At 42.0% G+C, this 23,341-nt stretch overlaps 1 protein-coding gene across 4 annotated transcripts; it reads left to right on the top strand.

The window, feature by feature from the left end:
- The first annotated feature begins 919 nt into the window (after window positions 1-919).
- ZNF131 (zinc finger protein 131) lies at window positions 920-17,898 on the top strand. Of its 4 annotated transcripts, none has more exons than XM_064736103.1 (7): window positions 920-992; window positions 4,592-4,730; window positions 6,162-6,263; window positions 7,224-7,368; window positions 9,210-9,898; window positions 13,327-13,457; window positions 15,763-17,898. In XM_064736103.1, exons 2-7 carry the CDS (start codon window positions 4,607-4,609, stop codon window positions 16,423-16,425), a joined length of 1,854 nt encoding a protein of 617 aa, XP_064592173.1. In that variant the 5' UTR covers window positions 920-992; window positions 4,592-4,606; the 3' UTR covers window positions 16,426-17,898. The 4 variants fall into 4 exon arrangements, with proteins under 4 accessions (XP_064592173.1, XP_064592174.1, XP_064592175.1 ...); XM_064736104.1 differs by having other exon boundaries at window positions 949-992; window positions 4,597-4,730; XM_064736105.1 differs by lacking the exon at window positions 920-992 and having other exon boundaries at window positions 1,064-4,730; window positions 9,210-9,573; window positions 9,676-9,898.
- Window positions 17,899-23,341: the final 5,443 nt, after the last annotated feature.

The following is a 23,341-nucleotide window of genomic DNA, read 5'->3' on the forward strand; positions in this document are numbered from 1 at the left end:
GGACCTGGAGGGGCACAGCAGGATGCCACAGAGGCTTGCTGGGCAGTATTGCACTTCTGACTTTTCAGCTTTTGACACTGCTTCATGACACTCATTTTGGACACAGCTCAATCTGAATTATAAAGTAACACGGTGTTATGGAACTGCAGGCAAGAGTGGCTGTGTAACAGAGTCAAGGGACATGGGATGAAGGGAATCCTGTGGGTATGAGTCCGGCCTGTGAGGGTGTATGGGGCCCTAACACCTGCCCTTCAAAATGTTCTGCCATGCCAGACTAGGGAATGCACTGCAATGTAGCTGCAAAGTGCATCTAGAAGAGACACAGGCATTCTTCATCAAGAGGAACAGAGTTGAACAACAAAGGTGATCGAGAGGCTGGAGTATCTCTGTTATGAGAATAGACTGAGGAAGCTGGGCCTGTTCAGCCTTGAGAAGAGATAACAGAGAGGGGACCCCATCAGTGTCTTTCAGTGTCTGCAGGGAGGGGACAGAGCAGGACCGGGCTCTGCTCAGAGCAAAAGGACAAGAGGCAAGGGGCAGTGAGAGGTGCACAAGAAATTCCACCGGAACATTAGGAAGAACTCTACAGCACATGTGACCAAGTACTGGAACAGATTGCCCAGAGATTCCGTGGAGTCTCATTTCACAGATACTGAGGAACTGTCTGGAGACAATCCTGTGCCATGCACTCTGGATGATCCTGCTTGAGCACGGAGGCTGGAATACACGACCCGCTCTGGTCCCCTCCAGCCCGACCCGTTCCGTCACTCAGTGAGCGGCGCACCACACAAATGCACTACAACTCCCGGCATGCCCCTGGCCGCCGGGCCCCGCCCCCGCCGCGCGCGCGCCCTGTCGCGTGGAAGGTGAGCGCGGGGCAGGCCGGGAATGCGAGTCGGGATTGGCCGGCGCGCGCCCCGCTTTCCAGCGTGCCGGGCAGCAGGAAGCGGCGGCGGTGGAGCGGGAAGCGGCGCGGCGAGGAGCTGCTCCCGGTGAGTCCCCGGCGGAACCGCCTCCCCACCCCTCGGGGCGCCGCGTCGTCGGGCCGCGACCCGGCCGGGAATTGAAAAGGGATCGATTTAATGCGCGCTTTGATGACGTAATAAGGACTAACGAGGCGGCGGCGCTACCGCGCGCCAGGCTGGGGCCGGCAGCGGTCAGGTCCCCTCTCGGGGCGCCCCGCGGGACCCCCGTGCCTGCCGACGCCGCCCGCACTGCGCCCGGCTCCCCTGTGCGCGGCCAGCCCTGGGCGCGGGCCAGGCCTTCCGCCTTCGCCCGCTCCTGGCACTCGGCGGGCGCTCATTGGCTTCTGCGCCCGGGGCGAGCGCTGCCCGCGCCTCGCGATTGGCGGGGGTCGCGCTGAATGACACCGTCGACCGCCAATGAGGCTGCTGCGGGTGGCCGCGGGGCGCGCGGGCCGCAGCCCGCGGGAGGCGCGCGCGGGTGGCGGGAGCCCCGGGTGGGGCGGCCGGGGGTGGGGGCGCCGCCTAGCGGCCGTTGTGCTCACGATCCCGGCGGGAGCGGCAGCGATCCTGCGTCCGCGCTGCGGGGCGAGGGGCAGGATCGGGATCGGGATTGTGCCTGCGCCGTGCCTGAGCGTCGGTTTTGAGGAGAACGTGCGGCAGTGTGCATGAGGAATTCCTGCTTTGCACTGGCCGGCCCGCGGCTCCCCCTTTGCCAAGATGGCGGTGCTGTGGGCCGCCGCGTCGGCTCCTGCGGGTCACCCGAGCTGCCCCGGCGCTGCCCCGCCCGCGCCTCTGGGACCCGTGTGCGCCAACCTAACATCTGGTGCCCGGAGTCCGAGCAGCTCCTGCTGTAGCCCAGGAGAGCAGCATTAATAGCATGTTTCACTGGGGCGGATTTATAAAAGCAGCTCGGGGAATCATATGCGCATCACGTGAAATGCGTGCAGGGTTACAGGCTCATAAGGCTCAGGCCGTATTTCGATGAGTCTTTCAAGGAAATTGCACAGACAGTTGAAGCGGTCCACTCTCTGTCGCTCATCTGTGAGCCCACTCATAAGTTGGAATTTGGATCGCTTCTGTCCATATTCCTCGGCTGCTTTATTTTCCCAACTGTACTTTTCGCACCTTCCTCCAAAGCAGTCACGCTCTTACTGAACATGTGCTGTTTTGTCAGGCCTTTTTGTGCAGTGTGACCGAAGTTTTTAAAACGAGAATGCTCAATGAATGCTGCAACAGCATTTAGATACCCAGTAAACTCACGTTTTTACTAGTTCTGTGTTAATTAATGAACTCCCTAACATAAATTGTATGTTTCTTACTATGTTTTGTAATTCTAAAAAAGAAAACTTTTAAAGTATCTTGTGTTTGCTAGGCTAAGGTTGCTCTATTATTTTGAGTTTTGGGGTGTTTCTTTTAAGATATCCCCACAGTCACTTTGGAAGTAAAGCAAAAACCATGGGATATGAAAATCATGCAAGTTGGAGATCGAATTTTTGGTTTTAGCAATTATGCTTTCAATTGCAAGTCATCTGCCCTTCTATAATGTGTCAAAAATGGGCATGAAGAATTAAACTTTGAATTATGTAGCTGACACCTTCCCACATGAGATTTTATATGAAATACCAGCTGGTGAGAGAAAGGCAGGAATTTCTGGTTGTCTGTCTTAGACCCACCGTTACAGATGAGGTGAAGAGAATGCAGCAGCAGCATTTCCCCTCCCTTTCACATCATCTTCCCCTGCAGACTGGGCTCCTCTGCCCGCTTGAAGACACTGGCAGTTGTTTCTGGTGCGAAATACGGAATATGTAGAATTTTCTTAAGGAAGGATTTGCTTTGCTCTTTGATCTTTATGTGCTGTCAAGCCTCTTCAGCTAGAAAGGAGATTTAATCAATGATATAGAGAGTGGCTGACAAGCTCTTAGTAATGACCAGGTGTTAGAAAAACAAATTACTTGTGGGTAAAATTGCCTTCTTAAGCTTATGAAGACATACTTCAGTGATCTCTGACCTAAGGGCAGGCTAACAAAGCCTGGGAAAATGGGTGTACCACTGATAGTGGACACAAAGGATCTAGAATTTAGAGGCTACAGGGACATGTAGCAAAAACCTCAAAATACGGAGCAAACTAATAAAGCAAACTTAGCAATTGTGTTGGAATTGGCTCCAACTTGGTAACAGGTAATTCTAGCTGGGGAAGATTGCAGCAACCAACCCAAGAAACGCCCCGATCCCAAAGAAGAGGGACGCTGAGCATGTGAACTAATTAGCACGGGAAGCAAGAAAATCATTAACCAGTAGAAGAGAGAATGCTAATTAATTACAGAACTATGTTACTTGTAACCAGTGAACACTAATCCTTTTCTTGCTAAAATGTATAATTAGCAAAAAGTTTTTATAGTTGGGTACTTGATTTGTGGAGTTGCACGGGGCACCCAGGCTCGCGCAACTCTGAAATCACTAATCTGTGTCCCCTCGAATGTGTGTAGTTATTGCCTCTTTGCACACTAGGTAATGAATCTGACTTTTGTGGGCAGTGTTTCTGTGGTTGATAGCATAGCAGTAACAGGTAGGGCTGGACTTCCCTAAGTAGTTGCTTCTGCTCTACTTATTGTCTTGGCAAAACAACTTCTTCATGGGTGACTTTTTTCTGAGAGGCAAGAAGTGTGTTTTGTGGTGTAAATAGGAACTCCGTAATTCTTATTTTCTGCAGCATTCAAAGTGTAAGCCACATTAATGTGGGAGTTGAAAATGAGCATTGCTTCATGGACCTGAAATAATTTTGCCTGGAGGTAAATTTTTTTTGTGAAAAATTTGTGAAGTGTTTTCTTTGAAGCACTTGGATGTTCTGCTGAGGTTCTTCTGCATATGGAGCAGACTACTGTCTGCATCTCATCCACAGGCACCGAGTTCTGCTAGACCTCTCCAGGTCTGAGATCCTCTACAACTCCCAGCCCCAGCTATGTTCATTGTGTTAGTAAGGGAGGAAGGGCTGCCTCACTACAAGCATTATACATCAAAAGGCTGGCAAAGAATATTTCACTTTACAGAGGAAGACGTGTAAGCAGGATGGATGAATAAGCTTGAGAGCAGATTAAATCCCTGGCAGTTGTCATGCACTCAGACAATAAAAATTGCTGCTGTATTACATCCCTATTATAGGAAGTAAACAACTTGTGTTCATGAGCTGCAAAGTGTGACTTAAATAAAAGTTTAAAGATAAAGTTTAAAGAACTGTCTGTTAACCCATTGGATTGGTAGGATTGCAAGAACTGTATGAAGATTCTGAGATTATGCTGCACTGGTTTTGAATGAGTAGCTGTGGAGATGTTGCATCCCTGTAGTATTTGCTTTGAGGGTGGTGGATCCCTGCTGAATCTGTAGGATAAAGAAATACCCACTGTGGCTGTTTCTTCATGTGTCCAAATAAGAATATTCCACTTCCTTAACTGTGCCATTTCCTACCTGTCAACTAACACTGAATAAAAAAGCAAGCAAGACAGTTTTTCCATTGGTTTTAAAGTCCTGGCCAAGTGCTAGTTAGTTCACATTTGTATAATAACCTGACTCTGCACAGTATTTACTGACTGGCACAGTATTCTTTCTCTCATACTACATTTGTTTTGCAGACCAGGCCTTTTGCCATGGAAGCTGAGGAAACGATGGAATGTATCCAGGAATTCCCTGAGCACTATAAAGTTATTTTGGATAGGCTGAATGAACAACGTGAGCAGGACCAGTTTACCGATATCACGCTGATCGTCGATGGTATGTACAGGCCCGACAACTAGTTGGTATTGCAGAATTTTGAAAGCTGTGCTGGGATGCTCTTGATTTTTCATGGTCATGTGTCAGATGGGGCTGTGAACCAATTCTTGGTTCTTTACCTGCGTGCAAGTTACTTGCAAAGTTTCATCATAGTGGTTAGTAATTTTGCTTCTGCTTTCCCAAACAAGAGACTAAAATGTTTTCAGATAGAAGCCCTCTTCAAAACTGCTGTGGTATATTTAATGTGCTAATGATTCCTAAAACATTGTTTAAATATTTTTCTGTGACTTGAGCTGTCTGACTGCATGCAGAGAACTTTTACAAATACTGTGTTTAAATAAAAAAAATCCCACACCTTGAAATAATATTTACTTCTCATAGCAGCTTCTCTGGTATCTGTCTACTATTTTAATGTTTTTAATGCATACTTTTAAAAGGGTAGAAGCACACACTTTTTGTACATGTTCTAAGAGCATAAGAACTGTTTTAAAAGGATGATGAAGATACAAGTGCTTATTATTTCCTTAGAAAAGGTGGTATGTAGTAGATCATTTAAGTCTGCTTAATATTCCAAACATATTTTAGAATGGATGAACACTACAGGGAATATAGGCAGTGTCCACTAGGACAGATTTAGCTGAAGGAGTTGCACCTGATCTTTAAAAGGATAGCAGCAACTCACTTGAAGAAAAAGGATTGTACAGAGTCCAGATTAGAAGGAGCTAAGCAAATGAAGAAAAAAATATTCTTCAGGAACAGCCACGGTTTCACTGATAGTGCTTTTCCTGAATGTTTGCTCCTGCTCTGTCATTACCTAATCCATGTGTTGAACTCAGAGCTGGTTTTGTGTGCAGCTGTGTGGTTCTAATCTGTGTTGCTTCCTTTATCCCTGTACCACTGAGCCCCATGAATGTGCATGCCTCCACTGGGGAGAAGAAATACAGACTCTGGAAGACAGAAAGAATAGAGCAGAGCCACTTTTGTTCTGTGGTGTTTATACTGGCGGTGGTAATAACATCTATCAGTTTGCAGGAGCAACAAAAACATGAGACATACAGAGCTGAGCCCAAGACATAGCAAGAAAAGTTTGCATAGAGATTTCCCATAATTCATTTCTTAAATATCTGAAAAGAGTGAGTGAGTGAGTGAGTGAGTGAGTGAGTGAGTGAGTGAGTGAGTGAGTGAGTGAGTGAGTGAGTGAGTGATTTCTCCAGTTGGTTGAGTTGCAGAGCTTTAGTGAGGTCAGCAATGTCAGCAAGGTTTTATGTGATAACGGACAAGCCAGCTGCAGTACTATCCTGTGTTACAAGGAGAATCACTCTGTATATGCTGCTGGAATAATGTTTACACTGGGTGGTCTTTTTTTCTGCATGTGCACTATGAAGGGAGGAAGGTGTTACCTTAAACCAAACCTTTTGTCTCCCTTTGCAGGTCACCATTTTAAAGCTCATAAGGCAGTTCTTGCTGCCTGTAGCCAGTTCTTCCACAAATTCTTCCAAGATTTCACTCAGGAGCCTTTGGTGGAGATTGAAGGTAATCTGACTTGTGCAAATAAAAGCATTCAGAGTTGTGTGTTCAAGCTGGAAATTATTGTAGCATCCTGAGTAGAGGCTAGTGCATAGAATCATAGAATGTTTAGGGTTGAAGTGTAAAATGGTAAGATCATCTAGGCCCAACCTCCCCTTCCTTGCCTCCCACTAGACCAGGTTGGTCAGGGCCATATCTAGTCTGGCTTTGAACACTTGAACATGCTTGGTTATTGAAAGTTAACTTTCTAGATCTTAGTTCTTGAGTTGTTCTGAGACAGTTACCATCACTGGAAAGAAAACACCCTGAAGAAAAATCAAAATGAGAACAGTATTAAATATATTGGAAAGGAAAATGTGAGATTATGTGGTGCTTTTTCCCGCCTTCTTTCCCCTTATACATGTCCAGTGAAGGTCAGGCAGACCCTTTATATGTTGTTAGGACTAGCAGTACTACACAAAAGCTTTCCCAGAGAAAAGCCATTCTGGTCAGCTGAAAAAGGCTGTCAGTGATGGCCAATGGCAAATGCCTTGGCTGGGATGCAAGAGCAGGGCAAACATGGGGTAATATTTATGTGATAGGCAGGGAGGAAATGAAATTCTTAGAGCAGCATTTCAGCCTCCAGGAATAGTATTTTTGTGTTTAAATCTATATATTACTGAAACAGCTTTTTGTCCATCTTATCATTCCTTTTATCTTTGTCATGGCAAAACTCCACAGTTGTTCCAGACTATGTTTCTCTAGTAGGTTTTTTTATTCCAACATGGGAGAGGTTGGAACTAGGGGATTATAAAGGTCTCTTCCAACCCAAACCATTCAGTGGAGCCATTTAAGGGTGTGACGTTTATGAAACCGGTGACTACAGTGCTGTTATCAAAATGGTGTGCAGGCAAGTGTGCAAGATTCATTGGGAAGATAAGGCTGCAGAATTGTTAAAGGTAACTTGTTTCTCTTGCCTGTACGCAGGTGTAAGTAACATGGCATTTCGTCACCTAATTGAGTTCACCTATACAGCAAAGCTAATGGTACAAGGTGAGGAAGAAGCAAATGATGTTTGGAAAGCTGCAGAGTATCTACAGATGCTAGAAGCAATCAAAGCACTTGAAATCAGGTAAGCACGTAAGCCTCTTTTTCCTTCCAGCACTGAAGGAGAGAGTCTCAATAAGGCTTGTGCAAGAGCTGACTGCCAGTATTTTGCAGTCCTGTTCCTTATACTGGAACCTCCTTAAGTTGTGTAGAACCATATGTTCTACTGTAACATACATTTCAGAATTACACAGGGTAAAACAATAATGTCACATTCATTGGGCTAGAAGTCAATGACAAGCGACATGGCTTCTGCATGTTGCTGATGTTGTAGGGCTGTAACTGTGGTAGCTGATAGTTGGTCTCTGTGCTGTCTGATGGCACGCACCTGATTAACAGCTGGCTGTGCAGTGGCAATATGTCTCTGCTAATCAGACAACATTAACAAGTTTGTGCTTGTTTTAATTTCGTGGTGCTTGTTTTGTTTTGTGGTGTTTAGATTTTGTGTAGCTTTCTGCTCTGAGAGAATAAACTGTGATCTTACAACCTCTTGCTGTAAAATTAACCTCTCAAACTTCTTGAATGAATGTAACAGTTTTATCTGGGTTTGATACTTAATCAAATGGTGCTGCAGCATCTGTTATCCAGTACCAGGAACTGTAATCCATGCCAAAATCTAGCTTGAAAAAAGTGGGTGTCAGTCCCATCATGCTGTTTTTCATCCCCTTTCTTCCATTTCACTTCCATAAAGTACTCTCATGTCCTCATTCCTTCTGCATGCTACCCTAGTTGCTTTTGGTGTGTGATGCAGGAGCTCCTCGCAATGTGCCTGTGATCTGGTAGACATCAGAAATCCAGGCTATGTGAAACTGGATTTAGCTGCTCTGTGTTCCTGTGTGTGAATAGACTAAGGTGCCATTTATAAGCTGTAGCCTGCATTACACATTAGTTACACATCTGACAATATGACTTGGAGATACTGGGCAGAGTCTTGTCTCTTGTTACTAGAAAGCCTGGAAGTGACAGGGAGTGCATTACATGAAAGGATTCATCATGGTGCAGAAGAAGGGTAAAAGCACAGCTTACTCCAGTCAGTCTATTTGATGGGAAGATAGCCACTTATTTTTGAAACTGATGATCAGTAGTAAAACCTCCAGCACAGTAGTGCTGTGGATGACTTGAAAGCATTGACCCACTCAGCTGTGTCTGTGTTTGAGATGCTATGCCATCCCTGACATTTTGGAGGAAGGGGGGATTGTGTGTGCTTTATGCAGACAGAACAGCACAGAACTGAGGGTTGTGTTTAAGACCAGAAATTAAAGTAGAATACTCCTTTCACATCTTTTTTTTAATGTCAGCTATTAGCAGTGTGCCTTCCTGAATTATGGGATATGTTAACCCTTGCGTGTATTAGCATCATGTGGAGTCACAGCTAAAGTATTTTCTGACAGGCTCTAAGTACTGCTTGCAGTTGCACACAATCCAGAGGTGAATGGCATAGGAGGGACTTAAACCTTATTTCTGAGTAGGCAGGCCACAGAATGAATTATTTTAGAGGAGTTTTCTTTCCAAGTATAGAATTTCACAAATTTCTAGATAAGTCATTAGGTTAACTGCCTTTTCTTCCTCCTAGATGCTTTGTATCATTGAAGCAGAGCTATTTACATTAAATACTTTAAAATATTTTATCAGCTTTAACAATGTTATTTTACTGCACTAAGGAGTGTAGATTAAGGACAAATTAGCTCCTGTAGCCAGTTCTTCCACAAATCAGATTATATGTCTGATGTGACACAGATAATGTGGTCATCATTCAACTTCAAGAAACAGCTCAGGGAGTGTTGGATGCAGAACCTAGATTACTGGACAGGAATTATTATGTCATTGTTAATTGATCTTAACCGTGTTTATGCAAATGTTTTTTAGGAACAAAGAAAATTCATCACCCTTAGAATCAAATGAAGCACAAGGTAAAAATAAACCAAAAAAGAGGAAGATTGCTGAAACCTCTAATGTTATCACAGAAACACTGCCATCTGCAGAATCAGAGCCTGTTGAAATTGAGGTGGAGATTGCTGAAGGGACGATGAAAGTGGAGGATGACAGCATTGAAACTCTTGAAGAAGTAGCTTCTGCAGAGCAATCCATAAAGTACATACAGACAACAGGTACATCAGATGAATCTGCTTTGGCTCTTTTGGCAGATATCACCAGCAAGTATCGTCAGGGAGAGAGAAAATGCCAGATGCAAGAAGAAGGTGATAGTGCAACTGACCCCTCGTGCAAACAGGTAGAAGGTATTGAAATTGTGGAACTTCAGCTGTCACACATGAACAATTTATTCCACTGTGAGAAATGTAACCGTTCATTTAAATTGTTTTACCATTTTAAGGAACACATGAAAACACACTCTACTGAGAATTACAAATGTGACATATGCAATAAAAGATACCTACGAGAGAGTGCTTTGAAACAGCACCTCACCTGTTACCACCTTGATGAAGGTGGTGCCAGCAAGAAGCAAAGACCTGGCAAGAAAATACATGTATGCCAGTACTGTGACAAGCAGTTTGACCATTTTGGGCATTTTAAAGAGCACCTTCGGAAGCACACAGGTAAGAACATTGCTACAGTCCTGTGCTTGTGGCCTTCCTTCAAATATGTTGGGCTTTTGCATGTTTTGGGGAAATAGATAACATGCTGAAGAAAATCAATGAGTCATGAGTGCTAGAAATACTTGGCTTCTAGTTATAACTAAAATGGTGGTATGTCTTTTGTTTGTTCATTGATTTTTTTTTTTGGTTTCCATTGATGTTGGAAACTTAGGGGATTGAGTCGATTAAAAATAGGCACCTAAAACCAGAAAGTAGTAAAGAAAGTTCTCTATCAAGTCTGTTAAATGTTAGAGATTTTTTTTTCAAAATACTCCCTTAAGTCATGTTCCTTTCCAGTCTAGAAAGTTTCTTTATCTAACAGAACTTCTGAGCAAATGCCTACATAAAATACCCTCAAAGAATTATGTCTTGTACCATCATGTTTAGAAAGTTTCACATTTGCTCTTGTCTCATCTATGATTTGAATTTTCTTGGTTAATTATGCAAAACTACTAAAACTGGCAAAACATTCCTAGTCATAATAGTACAATTTTTTTACTGTGAAATCTGCCTCTTTGAAATCTGGGTAGCAAAAATCTTTTGAGTACGAAGTGACTTGTGGTCCTTCCTTCTTCTTTTTAGTATAGGAGATTGCATCTTCATCTCACTGAAAAGTCAGCTGACTGAACAGACACTGAAAGTGACACAGATAACTGAATGTAAAATATATGTCATCTTGATCTTCCAGATGTTTTTGTGTAATATGCCAGTCATGAGTCATAAGTAAAAGTTCAATGGAGGGTAGCAGCTCTATTTCTTTTGCAGCTTGTTATTGTTAAAGCCTTGTCATTAGAATGTCCTAATTTAATTAGAATGTATCTGTGTATGGGACTGCTGAGTATTAATATAGGGCAGTGTCCAGTCTATTCCCAATAGTCTCTTAAAAGTTCCTTTTATAGACAAGCCTTGGGAAGTCCTTATTCCCTGTAAAGCAGGGAGTGTTTCTCCATTATAAGCAATTCAAACAGGTGCTAAAAAATCAGCAGTTAGAAAAAACTATTATCAAAAAATACATAGTAAAAATCTATTTGGAAAAAAAATTGTGGCAGATAACCAGAGTAATCCAAACTATGTAGTATGTTCGTTGCTCTTGCAAAGAAAGTATTTTTGATTCAAAGCAAGGGGTGCAAAATAGCATATCACAAGAGGTGCAAAATACTTACTAAATATGTATTGATCTAATAAGTATAATATATGGAATCTAATTACTTACAGTTTAACATTTTCAAAAGCCTTAAGCTTAAAATCAGAACGGATATCAGCATTTAACTGTGGTCTCCTAAGGAGAATGAAAAAGCTCCCATTCTGTTACATGCTTTCTAAATTCTGAGTTCTGTACAGCACTGGTTGAATGCTAAAATGAACTTGAAAGACCTGTGAGAAAATGTCCTAAAATATTTTGTCCTGTTGTTGTTCAATCACTATACCAGCAATTACATTGAAATAGCAGTGGGGCAGTAATTGGTTGATAAAATGGCTTGGGTTGGAAGGGACCTTACCTATCACTTAGTTTGAACCTCTTGGGCCATGGGCAGGGTACCTTCCACTAGACCAGGTTGCTGCAAGCCACATCCAGCCTCGCCCTGAACATTTCTCATAAAGAGGATAACCACAGCTTCCTTGGGAAACTTGTTCAGTGCATCACCACCCTCTGAGAAAATAATTTCTTCCAAATATCTAATCTAAACCTACTCTGTTTTGGCTTAAGGCCATTCCACCTTTGTCATTATCACTACTCTCTTAGAAGTCCCTTTCCAGCCTTCCTGTAGACTGCCTATAGGCACTGGAAGGTCCTCACAGACCTCCTTGAAGCCTTTTCTTCTTCAGGCTGAACAATCCCAAGGCTTTCAGCCTGTCTTCACAGCAGAGCTACCAGGAGGATCTGCTCCATGATTTTTAGGGCATGGAGGTGAGACTGACTGGCCTGTAGTTCCCCGGCTCTTCATGTCCCTGTTTTGAAAGGGTTGTGCTTCTGCCTCTCCAGTCATCTAGAATTTCACCAGACTGCCACACCTCTAATTTTATGATAGTTGATTACCAACTTCCTTACCAGTTCTCTCAAGACCAGCAGATGCATCTCATCGGGTCCCATGGACTTCCTTTTTGTGTTTGAGTTTGTCCAAAAGCTCTTTGGTCATCCACACATGCTCTGTAGAATCACAGAATTACAGAATGGTTTGCATTGGTGGGAACCTTGAAGATCATCTAGTTTCAAACCCATCAACTAACCCATGATTTTTGACCTGCCACACTGAAGGCAGTTTAGCATCCTCTGCGTTTCTTGTACTATACTCGCCAAATATGTAGCATTTTGTAACCATTGAGGGGAATGTTCCCACCATTTAACATCTTTTTGTAGCTTTCAGGTGTATAAGTGACACTTCAGCTACTTGTGAATTTCTTTTGAAAAGCTAATTAGGAACTTGTAAATATTTCTGAAGATTGTTTTTCCACTGCAATGTCCAATAAGCATTGCATGCCTGAAAATGCATGCTTTGGATTGATCCTCATGGTTTCCCTGAAATGGCTGAGCCTCTTTTGGAGTTCATTATCTGTTTGTTTCAGTAGTGGTGTTGGTGGCAGTACCTATACAGGTTATTACAGCCTTTCAGAGGAAACACACTCCTCTAGGTTTTTTTGTAATTTAATTTGCTTGAATGTCATTGTGTTTGTGCATGGTGCAACATCCTTTGTTCATTACCACTTGATGACAGCATAGTACCTTGGATGATAAAAAGACCTACTTTCAGCTTCCCCTGCTGTTGTCCTTAGCTGGCTTCTATGTTTGACACCATGGTTGAAATGGCCAAACTGAGAGGAATTTTTATGTTGCTTGTGCCCATTTATGTCCCTCTGTGCTTTCTTTTCCGTGTATTTTGGGATGCAGGGGTTTTTTTGTTTTAGTATTGATGCACTGTTATTTAACAATCACTCTGTGCCAGCTTTGTTTTCTGGAGCTCAGTTTCAAGCATAAGCTGTTATTACTGAAAATAAAAAGTTGTACTATTTAAATTCTTCCTTCTTTAATATGTCACTTTGTGTATTGATTTATGTTGATTCTTTAATTGTAACTATTATCAGATGAAAAGTGTGAAATAAAGTGTTTAAAATATTTTACCAGAATAGTAATATAATTTCCACAAATACCTTAAAAGCTACTGGTAATTGTTACGTTAGTTTTCTTCTAAATGAGACTTAGGAATCTACATCAGCTTTTTGCCCATTTATACTCAATTTTCATCTCTTTTTCTGCAGAATAATCCTGTTGGCCACATCTTTACAGTGCATTTATCAACCTAGATGAGAGAGAAAGAGTGGAAGAAGAGAGACCTGAAAGAAGACTGGGTGGTTTTATACACTTATACAAATCCTTGTATCTGTCTCAACAGGTGAAAAACCCTTTGAATGTCCAAACTGCCATGAACGTTTTGCTCGGAATAGCACACTGAAATGTCACCTGACAGCCTGTCAGTCTGGAGCTGGTGCTAAAAAGGGAAGAAAGAAGCTGTATGAATGTCAGGTAGGTAATGGAAATAGGTGGTGAGGTGCCTCCCTCCTTCAAGGAGCATGGGAGGACTGAACAGGAGAGGCAATGACAGTGGCTTATGTCTCTAAGAGCTACTTCCATAAAATAACATTGAATCACAGAATCACAGAATATGCTGGTTTGGAAGGGACTCACAAGGATTGAGTCCAACTTCCAGCCTTGCACAGGATACCCCAAGTCACACCCTGTGCCTGAGAGCATTTTCCAAACGCTTCTTGAGCTCTGTCAGGCTGGTGCTGTGAGCACTGCCCTGGGGAGCTGCTCCAGTGCCCAAACACCCTCTGGGTGAAGAACCTTTTTTGGTATCCAGCCTAACCTTCCCCTGGCTCAGGCCATTCCCTCGGTCCTGTCACTGGTTACCACAGAGAAGAGATCAGGGCCTGTCCCCCCTCTTCTAACGAGGAAGTTGTAGACACTAGCGAGGTCTTAGGATCACATTCAACCACAATATGCAGATAAATCCTCACATCTAAGTATCTCCATTTAAAATTTGGAATACTGATGTGGAACCTCACAATACTTAAAATTGTAGAGATTCTTCTGAGTAGGCTGCATTTTACATTTGCTTCTTTTTCAAGATTCTTGATACACTGACCTAGGCCTTTCCCACTTCTAAGCATGCTTCACAAAAAGTAAAGCTCAAAGTAAAGTCCAAAATGCAAATTATTGTTTAATTTCTTGTTCTGTTATTCTCTGTTTGATACGAAACATACTGATTTTGTCTGGAAGGTAATTCAAATTTATTATGGCCGTCTGTAGTATTTTTAAGCAAAATAAATGCTGTAGAAATTGCTAGTACTTGGTCACTATATTAACTGACATCTGAAAAACTGTTGAGATAAATCTTACTTCACTTTTAAAGAGCTGATTCAAATCATAACTCATTTTGTAAACTTCCTCATCCTCTTATAAATCTTGTGAATGTGGATTTGTGTCCCTTCAGCCTGCAGAAACTGCAGCAATTCTTGGATGAATTTTTAGTTTTTCTCTTTAGAACTAAATTTGAACAAATCTTTGTTCACTGAACAAAGACGAGAAAAAGTTGTGCTTTCTTGATGAGTCCTTTTGTGCTCTTCAGGTGTATGACTTGAAAACTGAATTAGATTCTGTGTGACAAGAACAGTAATTGTGTGCCCGGGCATTGCTGATAGTCATTACCTTTATGTATGACTAAGTAATTTTGAGTGCTTATCTATAATATTAGTATTTTAAAAACTGTATGTGTAATCTTCTTCTGAAATGTGAGCCTGGGGGAAAAATGTGTGGCAATAGTATTACAACCCCTTTTAGCTGACTTCAGCAAAATGGAGATACTTGTCTTGACTACACAGACCTACTCTTGAGTTAATCCTGTTAGATACTCCCTCCATCACCTTTCTGTGCAGTTACTGAAAATTATGAAGAGTTAGAAGATCCTGTTTCAAAACTGTTTGTCAACAGTGAAGGGATGTTAATAAGAAGGGATGTTCTTGTTGCTTTCTACAGCGAAACACATTTCCATGGACAAAGACTCCTGAGCCTGTGGGTATTTTTACTCCAAGCCTGACTCCACCCCACTCTTCTGTCTCCTCTACCTGCATCTCTTTAATTTCTGCAGTCTGTGTGTTGTTTTCCAGCTATTTACCTCCAGTGCCAGCTGAAGAGAAGGGAGCTCATGTGTTTTGAGAAAACAGTATGTCTGATGTTGAGGCAGTACTTTTGGCTGGAAGAGAATGAGAGGGATGGAGTTTTAAAAGTTCTATCTGCTGAAAAAATTCAAGTGGGTTTTTTTTGAATCACAAAATGTGAGAGTTCAGCCTAGCCTGTTAAACCTCACGATGTCATAAGCAAGTGAAAGCTGATAAGGAAAAGCTGTGCAGTAGTACTGCATCTAAAATGTCAGTAAAACAACAGTCTGCATTACACTTTCAGTGCATCCTCTTAATGCATAAATATTTTTACACCCAAAACTCTAGTAGCAGACATGTATTGATTGGGGTATGATACTTACATGAATATCAGATGAGAAAACTTTCATATGCTCTACTGACTTGTGAATTTTGTAGGTATCTTATGCATGCACAACTCAAAATAGATCACCATTCTTAAAAAAAGAATAAATAAATATCAAGTCTTCTGTTCATTTGAAGCTTTCTTGTCAGCTTTTACCTTTAAAATGTATGGGTTTTGAATCCAAGTAGCAAGAAGCTATACAATGTGAAGCCGTGATCTCAGATAGGCACTGTATTTTGTGACATTCCTGTTGGCACTGTTTAACATACTGTATCTTTCGTTTCAGGTTTGTAACAGCGTATTTAACAGCTGGGATCAGTTCAAAGACCACTTGGTAATACACACTGGTGACAAACCCAACCACTGCACCTTATGTGATCTGTGGTTTATGCAAGGCAGCGAGCTGAGAAGGCATCTCAAAGAAATGCACAATATTTCAGAACTGTTAGTGACAGAAGAGGTTCTTCCAGTGGAAGCTATGGAAGCTGAACCAGTAACGTCAATGACTATAATAGAACAAGTTGAGCAAGTGCATGTCCTACCAGTAATTCAGGTACAAGTGGATCCTGCACAGGTAACCGTGGAACAGATGCACCAGGATCTCATACATGACAATCAAGTGAAAGGCACACAGATGGAGGAACTACAGGAACAGGTGCAGATTAGTTACCTGGAAGTTGAACACATTCAGACTGAACAAGGTGCTGAAGTTCACGTGGAGCAGTTACATGTCGAGCATGTAAATCAAATACAGATGGAAGAAGTACAGGCAGAACTTATAGATGGAACAGACCTTGAGCAAGTAGAATATCAAAGTGTTGATCAAGGAGAAGCAGAAGAAAAGGATCATAATCAAGCAGATGATGCAGATAAGGAACATCATGAGCAAGCTGAAGACTTAAAAACACAACAATTAGTGGATACACAAAATGCAAAAGTGGATGAGTAGGACTCATAATGACACTGCAGTTTTAAGAATTAAATACCAAATTATTTTTGTTAACTTTTACATTGGTTTTTGAACAGTCACTGGTCACCTTTCCAATATGCTATCCATTAGGAGCTGGACAAGTGGACCAAAATTAGCTTTCTTCATGTACAATTAAACTTCTCTTATAAGTGAAAAATACTTCCCCATTCATGTAGTGCCATGAAACAGAAACTACCACAAGACGTGGACAACTTTGTGAGATTTTTAGCAATGAACAGCTTGTATCATTGTATCATCACACCATTCCTGGGCTTATGTAAAAATAATTTCACCTCTTTTCCTCTTGCAGTAGAGGCAAAGTCTTATATAAATTTGCAGGATGTCTGTGGCAGGAGAGTCAGTAAAATCTGAGCGGTTCTGCTGTAAGTGGCAATTACGTACCTGTGAATTTTCAGATCTTAACTTTCAGGCTGGGCTAAAAGCACTGTTGCTGGAGGTCTCTGAGCACAAAAGTCCTGTGCCTTTTCAACACTGAATGGTTAAATTTCCACGAAGTTTCTAGAGTTTTTGAGAACTTAGTTCTGTGAAAGGCAGTGTAGGTAATGTTATAGTGCTTTATATTTTTGCTTGAAATTGCTGGTTACTGATTTTCTTTTTGCATTAAATTTAGAGGCGGGGGGCTGAGGGAGGGAAGAGACTTCACTTAGAGGCAGCAGGACATGCTAAATGGGACACTTAAAAATAGGAAGAGCTTGGTATAGTCTGTGATAAACATGATTTGGAACAAAGCTACAAGCAGGTTTTTCTTTTATAAATAATCATTTTTGAAAATGAATATGTTTAAACATAAACAGAGACTTGTCTATATGGTATCAGGTTCTTGGGTTTTTTTTTTAAATTAAATTCTGACACTTGACAAAAAGATGTGCTAAACATAAAAGTAAAAGCCATAGGAATGAGTGCTAAACTGTGAATTGAAAAGTAGGAATGTAAATAGTTTAATCAATATTAGAAAATAAAACAATACCAACCATTAAATGTTGCATTTTTTGTTTCATCCAATATATTAGAAAACTGAATGACTGGCAATTAAGTGCCAAGTTCCAGTGTTAAGGATCAATCTCAGTTTTAATATGATTAATAGCTTTTTATTGTAAAGTTAAAATCTTTTAGAAAATGCTTGTTTGGTCAAGGATGTTAAGAATGTCTTAATTACTGCTGGAGGTTAGAGGTGCTCCAAACTCCTGAAGAAATTTTTCTTTCTAAGCCTTAAATTAAGGGAAGAATTTTTGCAAGGACAGTCCCTACTCCTCTTCGTAATACTATAGATCTTAGTTAAAATCAGGCTTTTCTATTCTATCTTCAAATGCTGAACTGTTTCCTGGTATTTGTGCTTTTATTTAGTTTCAATATTATTGTGTTGCATCATAGCCTTTGAGAAACTGTTGCAAAAAAAACCATGAGTTGCAATTAAAATTTCAAACAATTTAATTAATGTAACTTGCATTTTTTTTTAATTATGTTTTGTGTTTTCTGAGATGGAAGTAATCTGTGATGAGATTCTGTGTAGGGGAAAGGCTGTGGCCCAACCTTGATCATGAGAGTAAATTTTAGCTATTATATTTATACCTGGCTTCTGATAAGCAGCTTGTCTTCTGATAACATGGAGGGGACTGGTGTGTTTGGTTAGCTGCCGAGCTCTATACCTCTTAGGTATAAATGCATATAGACAAAGTCTGTCTCGGTAGAATTAAAGGAACAATCTGACTGCGCATGTGACCAACAAAATTAACTTTTGTGTAGTTTTTTGTGTAGTTTTTCAGTCGAGAGTAAATTGAACAATTCCATGCTACTGCCAGCAAGGCCGTGGTTGGTAAGCACAGCTGGGCTGTTTCTTGGTTCTGTTTGCTGTCCCCTTTCCAGCACAGTTCAGGGGATTTGCAGGAGAGGAGCGGTGCTCCGCGATTGTGCCCAGCGCAGTCCATCCCGGCTGCCCGTGAGGCCGGGCGGGAGCCCGGTGTCCCGTCCTCACCCTGAGGGACACAGAGGAAAGCTCTCCTCTAGAAATAACTCTGCTACAGACGCCGTTCCTCCTCCTCTGTAACTTCCTTCCAAGTGACTGAAGCCCAGATTCTTGCCGGAGCCCTCCTTCGTGCCCGTTCCCAACCAGCGGAGTCCGCTGCAGCAGCAAAGGTTGCGAAGCAGCGGGAGCTCCCGCCGGTAGGCGGGGAAATGGCGCGGCTGCCGAGCACAGCAAATGGCGGCGCAGGCGGGGCCGAGGGCCGCGGCTGCAGCCCGGGCAGGGCCAGCCGAAGGCGGGCGGCTCTTCCCGCAGGGAGCTCAGCCAGGGGCCGGCGATGGAGCGTGCCCTCCAGGTTCCGCTTAGTGCCGCCGGAGGTGTTTAGGTAGCGTCAGTGATAGCGCGTGGCTGGTGTTTCAGCCTGTGTGTTGGTTTGGCTAGAAACGAAGTACACTGGCGAAGTGGAGTCATGGAGACACTCCAAACCCACCTGGACGCCTTGCTGTGTCACCTGACCCAGGTGATTTTGCCTTGGCAGGGGCTTGCGCTGGATCTCCAGACTCCTCTCAACCCTAGAGAATCTGCGGTTTTCCCCAAGAGGTTACTGGTGCAGCATCCCGCATCTTCCTAAAGCCGAGCCTCTGCAAACCGTCGGCACCTTGAGGCTGTACCTGGTGTGAGCTCCCCGGGTTCCAGCTGTTAATTAAATGCAGATTGTTTGAGGCATACGCTTGTTTTATCCGACACCCTCTCACACCTGGGGCTAACTGGAGCCTGAGGGAAAAAAATCCCGTTTTGATTCAAATAAATTTCATCCTGTGTTTGACCTACAAAACCCACGATAAATTCTGTGGGAGGAGCAGAGACATGCTGCAGTGTTTTCTGGGTTCGGTGGTTAATTTGGACGGTGCTGTCGGTGTTCCTGCAACTTCATAGCAGGAGGAGGTGCAGTCCCTATCAGAGCAAACCTGTCCTTTCGAGACCAGCTCCTTTGAGGATGTAGTCTGGCATTTCAGTTCATCTACAAGTAGATTTGTTGACGTTATGGATGCACAGATGTTACAGCCTGTTTTGGTGATCCCAGTTCAGAAAAGCTAAAAACTGGTACTTGTTATCAGAAAGAGAAGAGTGTTTGCTCATGTGTATATAAAAAAACCCATCTGCATTTAGAAAATCTAATTCAATCAAAAAGGGTCCTACATTACTTTTTTTTTTTTTTCTTGCACTAAGTAATTTCTTTTAAAACATTTTGTCAGATCTACAGCAGTTCCAGGGCCTGAGCAATCTCATGAATGGAAATAAGCAAATAATTTCATTGAGATTATTTATTTTTCCTGGATATGTTAATCATCTACTGTCTTTCATTCATTGATGGTTGTTTTCTAAATAGTGCCTTATCCAACAAATAGAGATGAGGACTTCAGGATTTTTGTCCTAGGCAGTCTGTTTGGGAGTTAGGAAATAAAATACCTTAACATGCCAGTTCTCCTATTCTTACAGTTGCTTGACTGGGATCTTTTCAGAGTGTTATTTTAAAACTGCAGCTGTGGAGTGAGTGCTCAAAAAAGTGTCCAGTTGTGGAGTCCTTAGCTTTGCCAGATGGAAAAACAGTGATTTTGTGAACTAACACTGGATCTGCATTATTGCAAATACAAATAACTAATCATAACACATTAAAATGTACTGATTCTGTTTTGAAGGCAATTAAATTGCACTGGCAGATAATTGGTTTTTGTCATACTGCAACCACTTTACAATAAGCTGATCTATTGGCCCTTTGCTAAAAAAGATTTTTCTTTGGTTCCTGTAGGTTGAACTTCATGGAAGCATTTTCTGGACTTTACCACTGAGAAAATGCTGTGACGTGGGGCTGCCTCAAGTTCCCACTCCACCAGGTACTGACACAAGGAAATGCAGAATTGAGACAGCTGTAGTGCTTTTTCTGGGGGAGATACATGTGACAGAGACGCTTGTAAGATACACTTTTAGAAGTTACTCTTTGTGGGAGGATTTGGGGTTGTTATCCTTTTTTGGGCCGGGTTATGCTGAGGTGGAAGAACACAACCAAGGACAGCACATGATTTTGAACCATACTGAGAAGTGATGGGATTAACTCCTCTACAGCTGGAACATCACACAATTTCTTCATGGCCAGTTTTAGCTCTACTGTTCTTCCAAAGCCCTGGAAACTGGGTGTGTTTGCTTCTCTTCCTGATATTTTCTGTGAGTTGGGAAATAAACATTAACCTTTGAAATTCTTGGCTAACACTAAGAAAATCCCCAGCATGGCTCTTCTGTGTGTTTGGAAGAAAATAGTCCCTCATGGATAGACAATTCTCTCTTAGGACACTTGGCAAATATTATTTAATTCAGCCTCTAACTTACTGTGAAATACCTAAGCATTTTTTATTTTCTCTCTTTTTAAATTTTTTTTCAGTGTTTTTCATGGTAACACAGACTAAATAATCCTGCACGCAGGCAGTGATGGAACTGAAAATACTGTCCAGTTTTCTGACTTTCTCTCCTGAAGCATGAAACCAAAGACTCTTCTCATTGCAAGGAAAACAAGTTACCAAACTCCAAAATAGGAATCAGTGTATCACTTGCTTGAAATATGAGAGGACTATGCCTAATGTGGGAAGTACAGGGTAATACTCACTTTTTTATGTTGCTAAAATAAACACCAATTTACTCAGTGCCCTGGAAAATTATTTGGAAATGACTAATACTTTCTAAGAAATTATGCTTTTGATATAGGCCTTTCATTGCTTGCAGCATTACTGCATCATATGAGCGTCTCTTCTGGTTGTGAATTGGTATTTTAAGATGCAGAGAGAGTAAGAGATTATACCAGTCTAGATATCTGCAATGAAACCATTGAAAGTATGACTGTGCTAGTGATAACTCTTGTTAGTGCTGCATGGAAACAAATCTGCTCTGTGCAAGGAGAATTACTGGGATACATTTTCTGCTGGTCATCATGGGAATCATAAATCCATGCAGCTGTACAGAAGTGCTTGCAGTGTAATCCAGTTTCCAAATTAGGTCGTCAGTTCTGAGCAGATTGATAACAGCTGGATTACATGCTCTCCATTCACTCCACTGGAAATAGTGCCCAGAGTCCAACCAATACACCTCTGATCTCAGAAAGACACAGTGTTATACCATGGAGCAATTTCATGTTGTAATGGCCGTGCATGACTTGCCTCAGTGTCCCAAGCCCCATGTTTTTCAGGTGTTTATAATAAATAATTGTTCTCAGCCCGAATTATTATGTCATTTATGTTTTAGAGATTGTATAAGGACTCCTTAGTCTCTCATTAAGGTAGTCTGGTTATTACAGTGTGCAGCAATGCGTGCTGATACTATCATGACTTTTAAAGCTCCCATTGCAAAATAAGATTATGTTTAATCGAGAAGCAACTTAGAAAACACATTACCTGCAACGCAATTGAGTAGTAGAGTGTGCTTAAAAACTCATCTGTCTTTGAACTAATCAGGACAACTACTAACTACTACTGATGTGACCTGATCCCTCTTTTAGTATTTTGCAATTTTTTTTTTTTTTTGCATGTACTATATTTTTACTTTTGCTGCATTTCCTGTAGCTTGCTGAAATGTACTTACGAACTTCAGTGTCAGAGAAAGTTCTCACAGAGTCAAGATGAGCAGGCTCAATTCATATGTGCAAAGTGGCTTCTTGGAGAGGCTGTGTTTGTGTAAAATGACAGGCCTGTCCTCTACAGCAGGCCAGTAGATAGGGCAGTTTAGGTTTTTGCACAGCATAATTGAAAAAAATCCATTTTTCTTTGTCTCAAAGGAGTTGATTCTACTGCCAATCTTCTCTGCCCTGCCAGGCTGTCGTGAATTGAGCTAATTGTGGGCTGAGAGGAGCAGCATGAAACTGGGCTCATAGTTATGGAAGGAGAATGTAACCATGCTTCTCATTTTCAGTTTCACTTTTACACACAACAGAGTTGTGTAAGTCTGGGGCTTTCTCATTGGTTATGGGTTCCACAGAGTCCTCATTTAGGAGCTTGGTTTTCCAGAACTCAGGTTGAAGAGTCTGTTTCAGCTTGTGCCCAAGTCCAAAAATTATAGTGTAGGACTGAGCCTGGGGCTCTGCTCCTAAATAAAGTTCCACTTCTCTGCCCAAGCATGGCATAATTGCACCGAAGGAGAGCTGATCACTTAGTCCGTGTTTCATTCCCAGTGGCACATTTCTGTTAGCATTTAATGGGGAAGTCTTTCTTTACTTACCCTCAGCAGCGTGCAGGGTTGTTTAAGATGCCAGAAAGCATGCCACAAGGAGCACAGGGATTTCAGTTTTCCAGGGATGTTTAGCACGGCACAGCTGCAGCATCACACTGAACGCAGATATTTCAGACCTCTGTGCCTGCGTGTGTTGTGTCCCTTTGCTTGGAAGGGAGCACATTCAGCGTGGGCTTCCGTCACCTGTGCTGCTGCACTCGTCATTAAGAGCTTGTGTTTGTTGCTCAGATGCTCAGGTTGCTCAGATGCTCAGGTTCTGCACGGATTAGATTTTGAACAAACATCAAAGGAAAGTCGTTCAGAAGTGGTATTAGTGCAAAGTGTCAGCTCTTTTGCAGGATATGAATGGCTAATTTTTATCTTAATTTGAAGTGTAATCAGCTCCGTTTGGAGATTTCTCTTGACAGTATTTCATTTGGAATTAAGATTGAAATAAAATATTTCTGAAAATCATTACTCCTGCAAAAAGTTGTCAATGTCTTTGTTCTTCTTCTTACTTGGGGTTTTGAGTTTTGGCTTTTTTTTTTTTTTTTTAATTTCTCATGGTTTTGTGTCCCATCCCCCTTTTGGCTGCTTGATATCACTTGAAACAGCCGATAACCTTGCTAAGCAGAAAAAAATAAAATGCAATTTTCCCTTAAT

This window comes from Zonotrichia leucophrys, chromosome Z, assembly GCF_028769735.1.
Source record: "Zonotrichia leucophrys gambelii isolate GWCS_2022_RI chromosome Z, RI_Zleu_2.0, whole genome shotgun sequence".
Lineage (NCBI taxonomy): Eukaryota > Metazoa > Chordata > Aves > Passeriformes > Passerellidae > Zonotrichia > Zonotrichia leucophrys.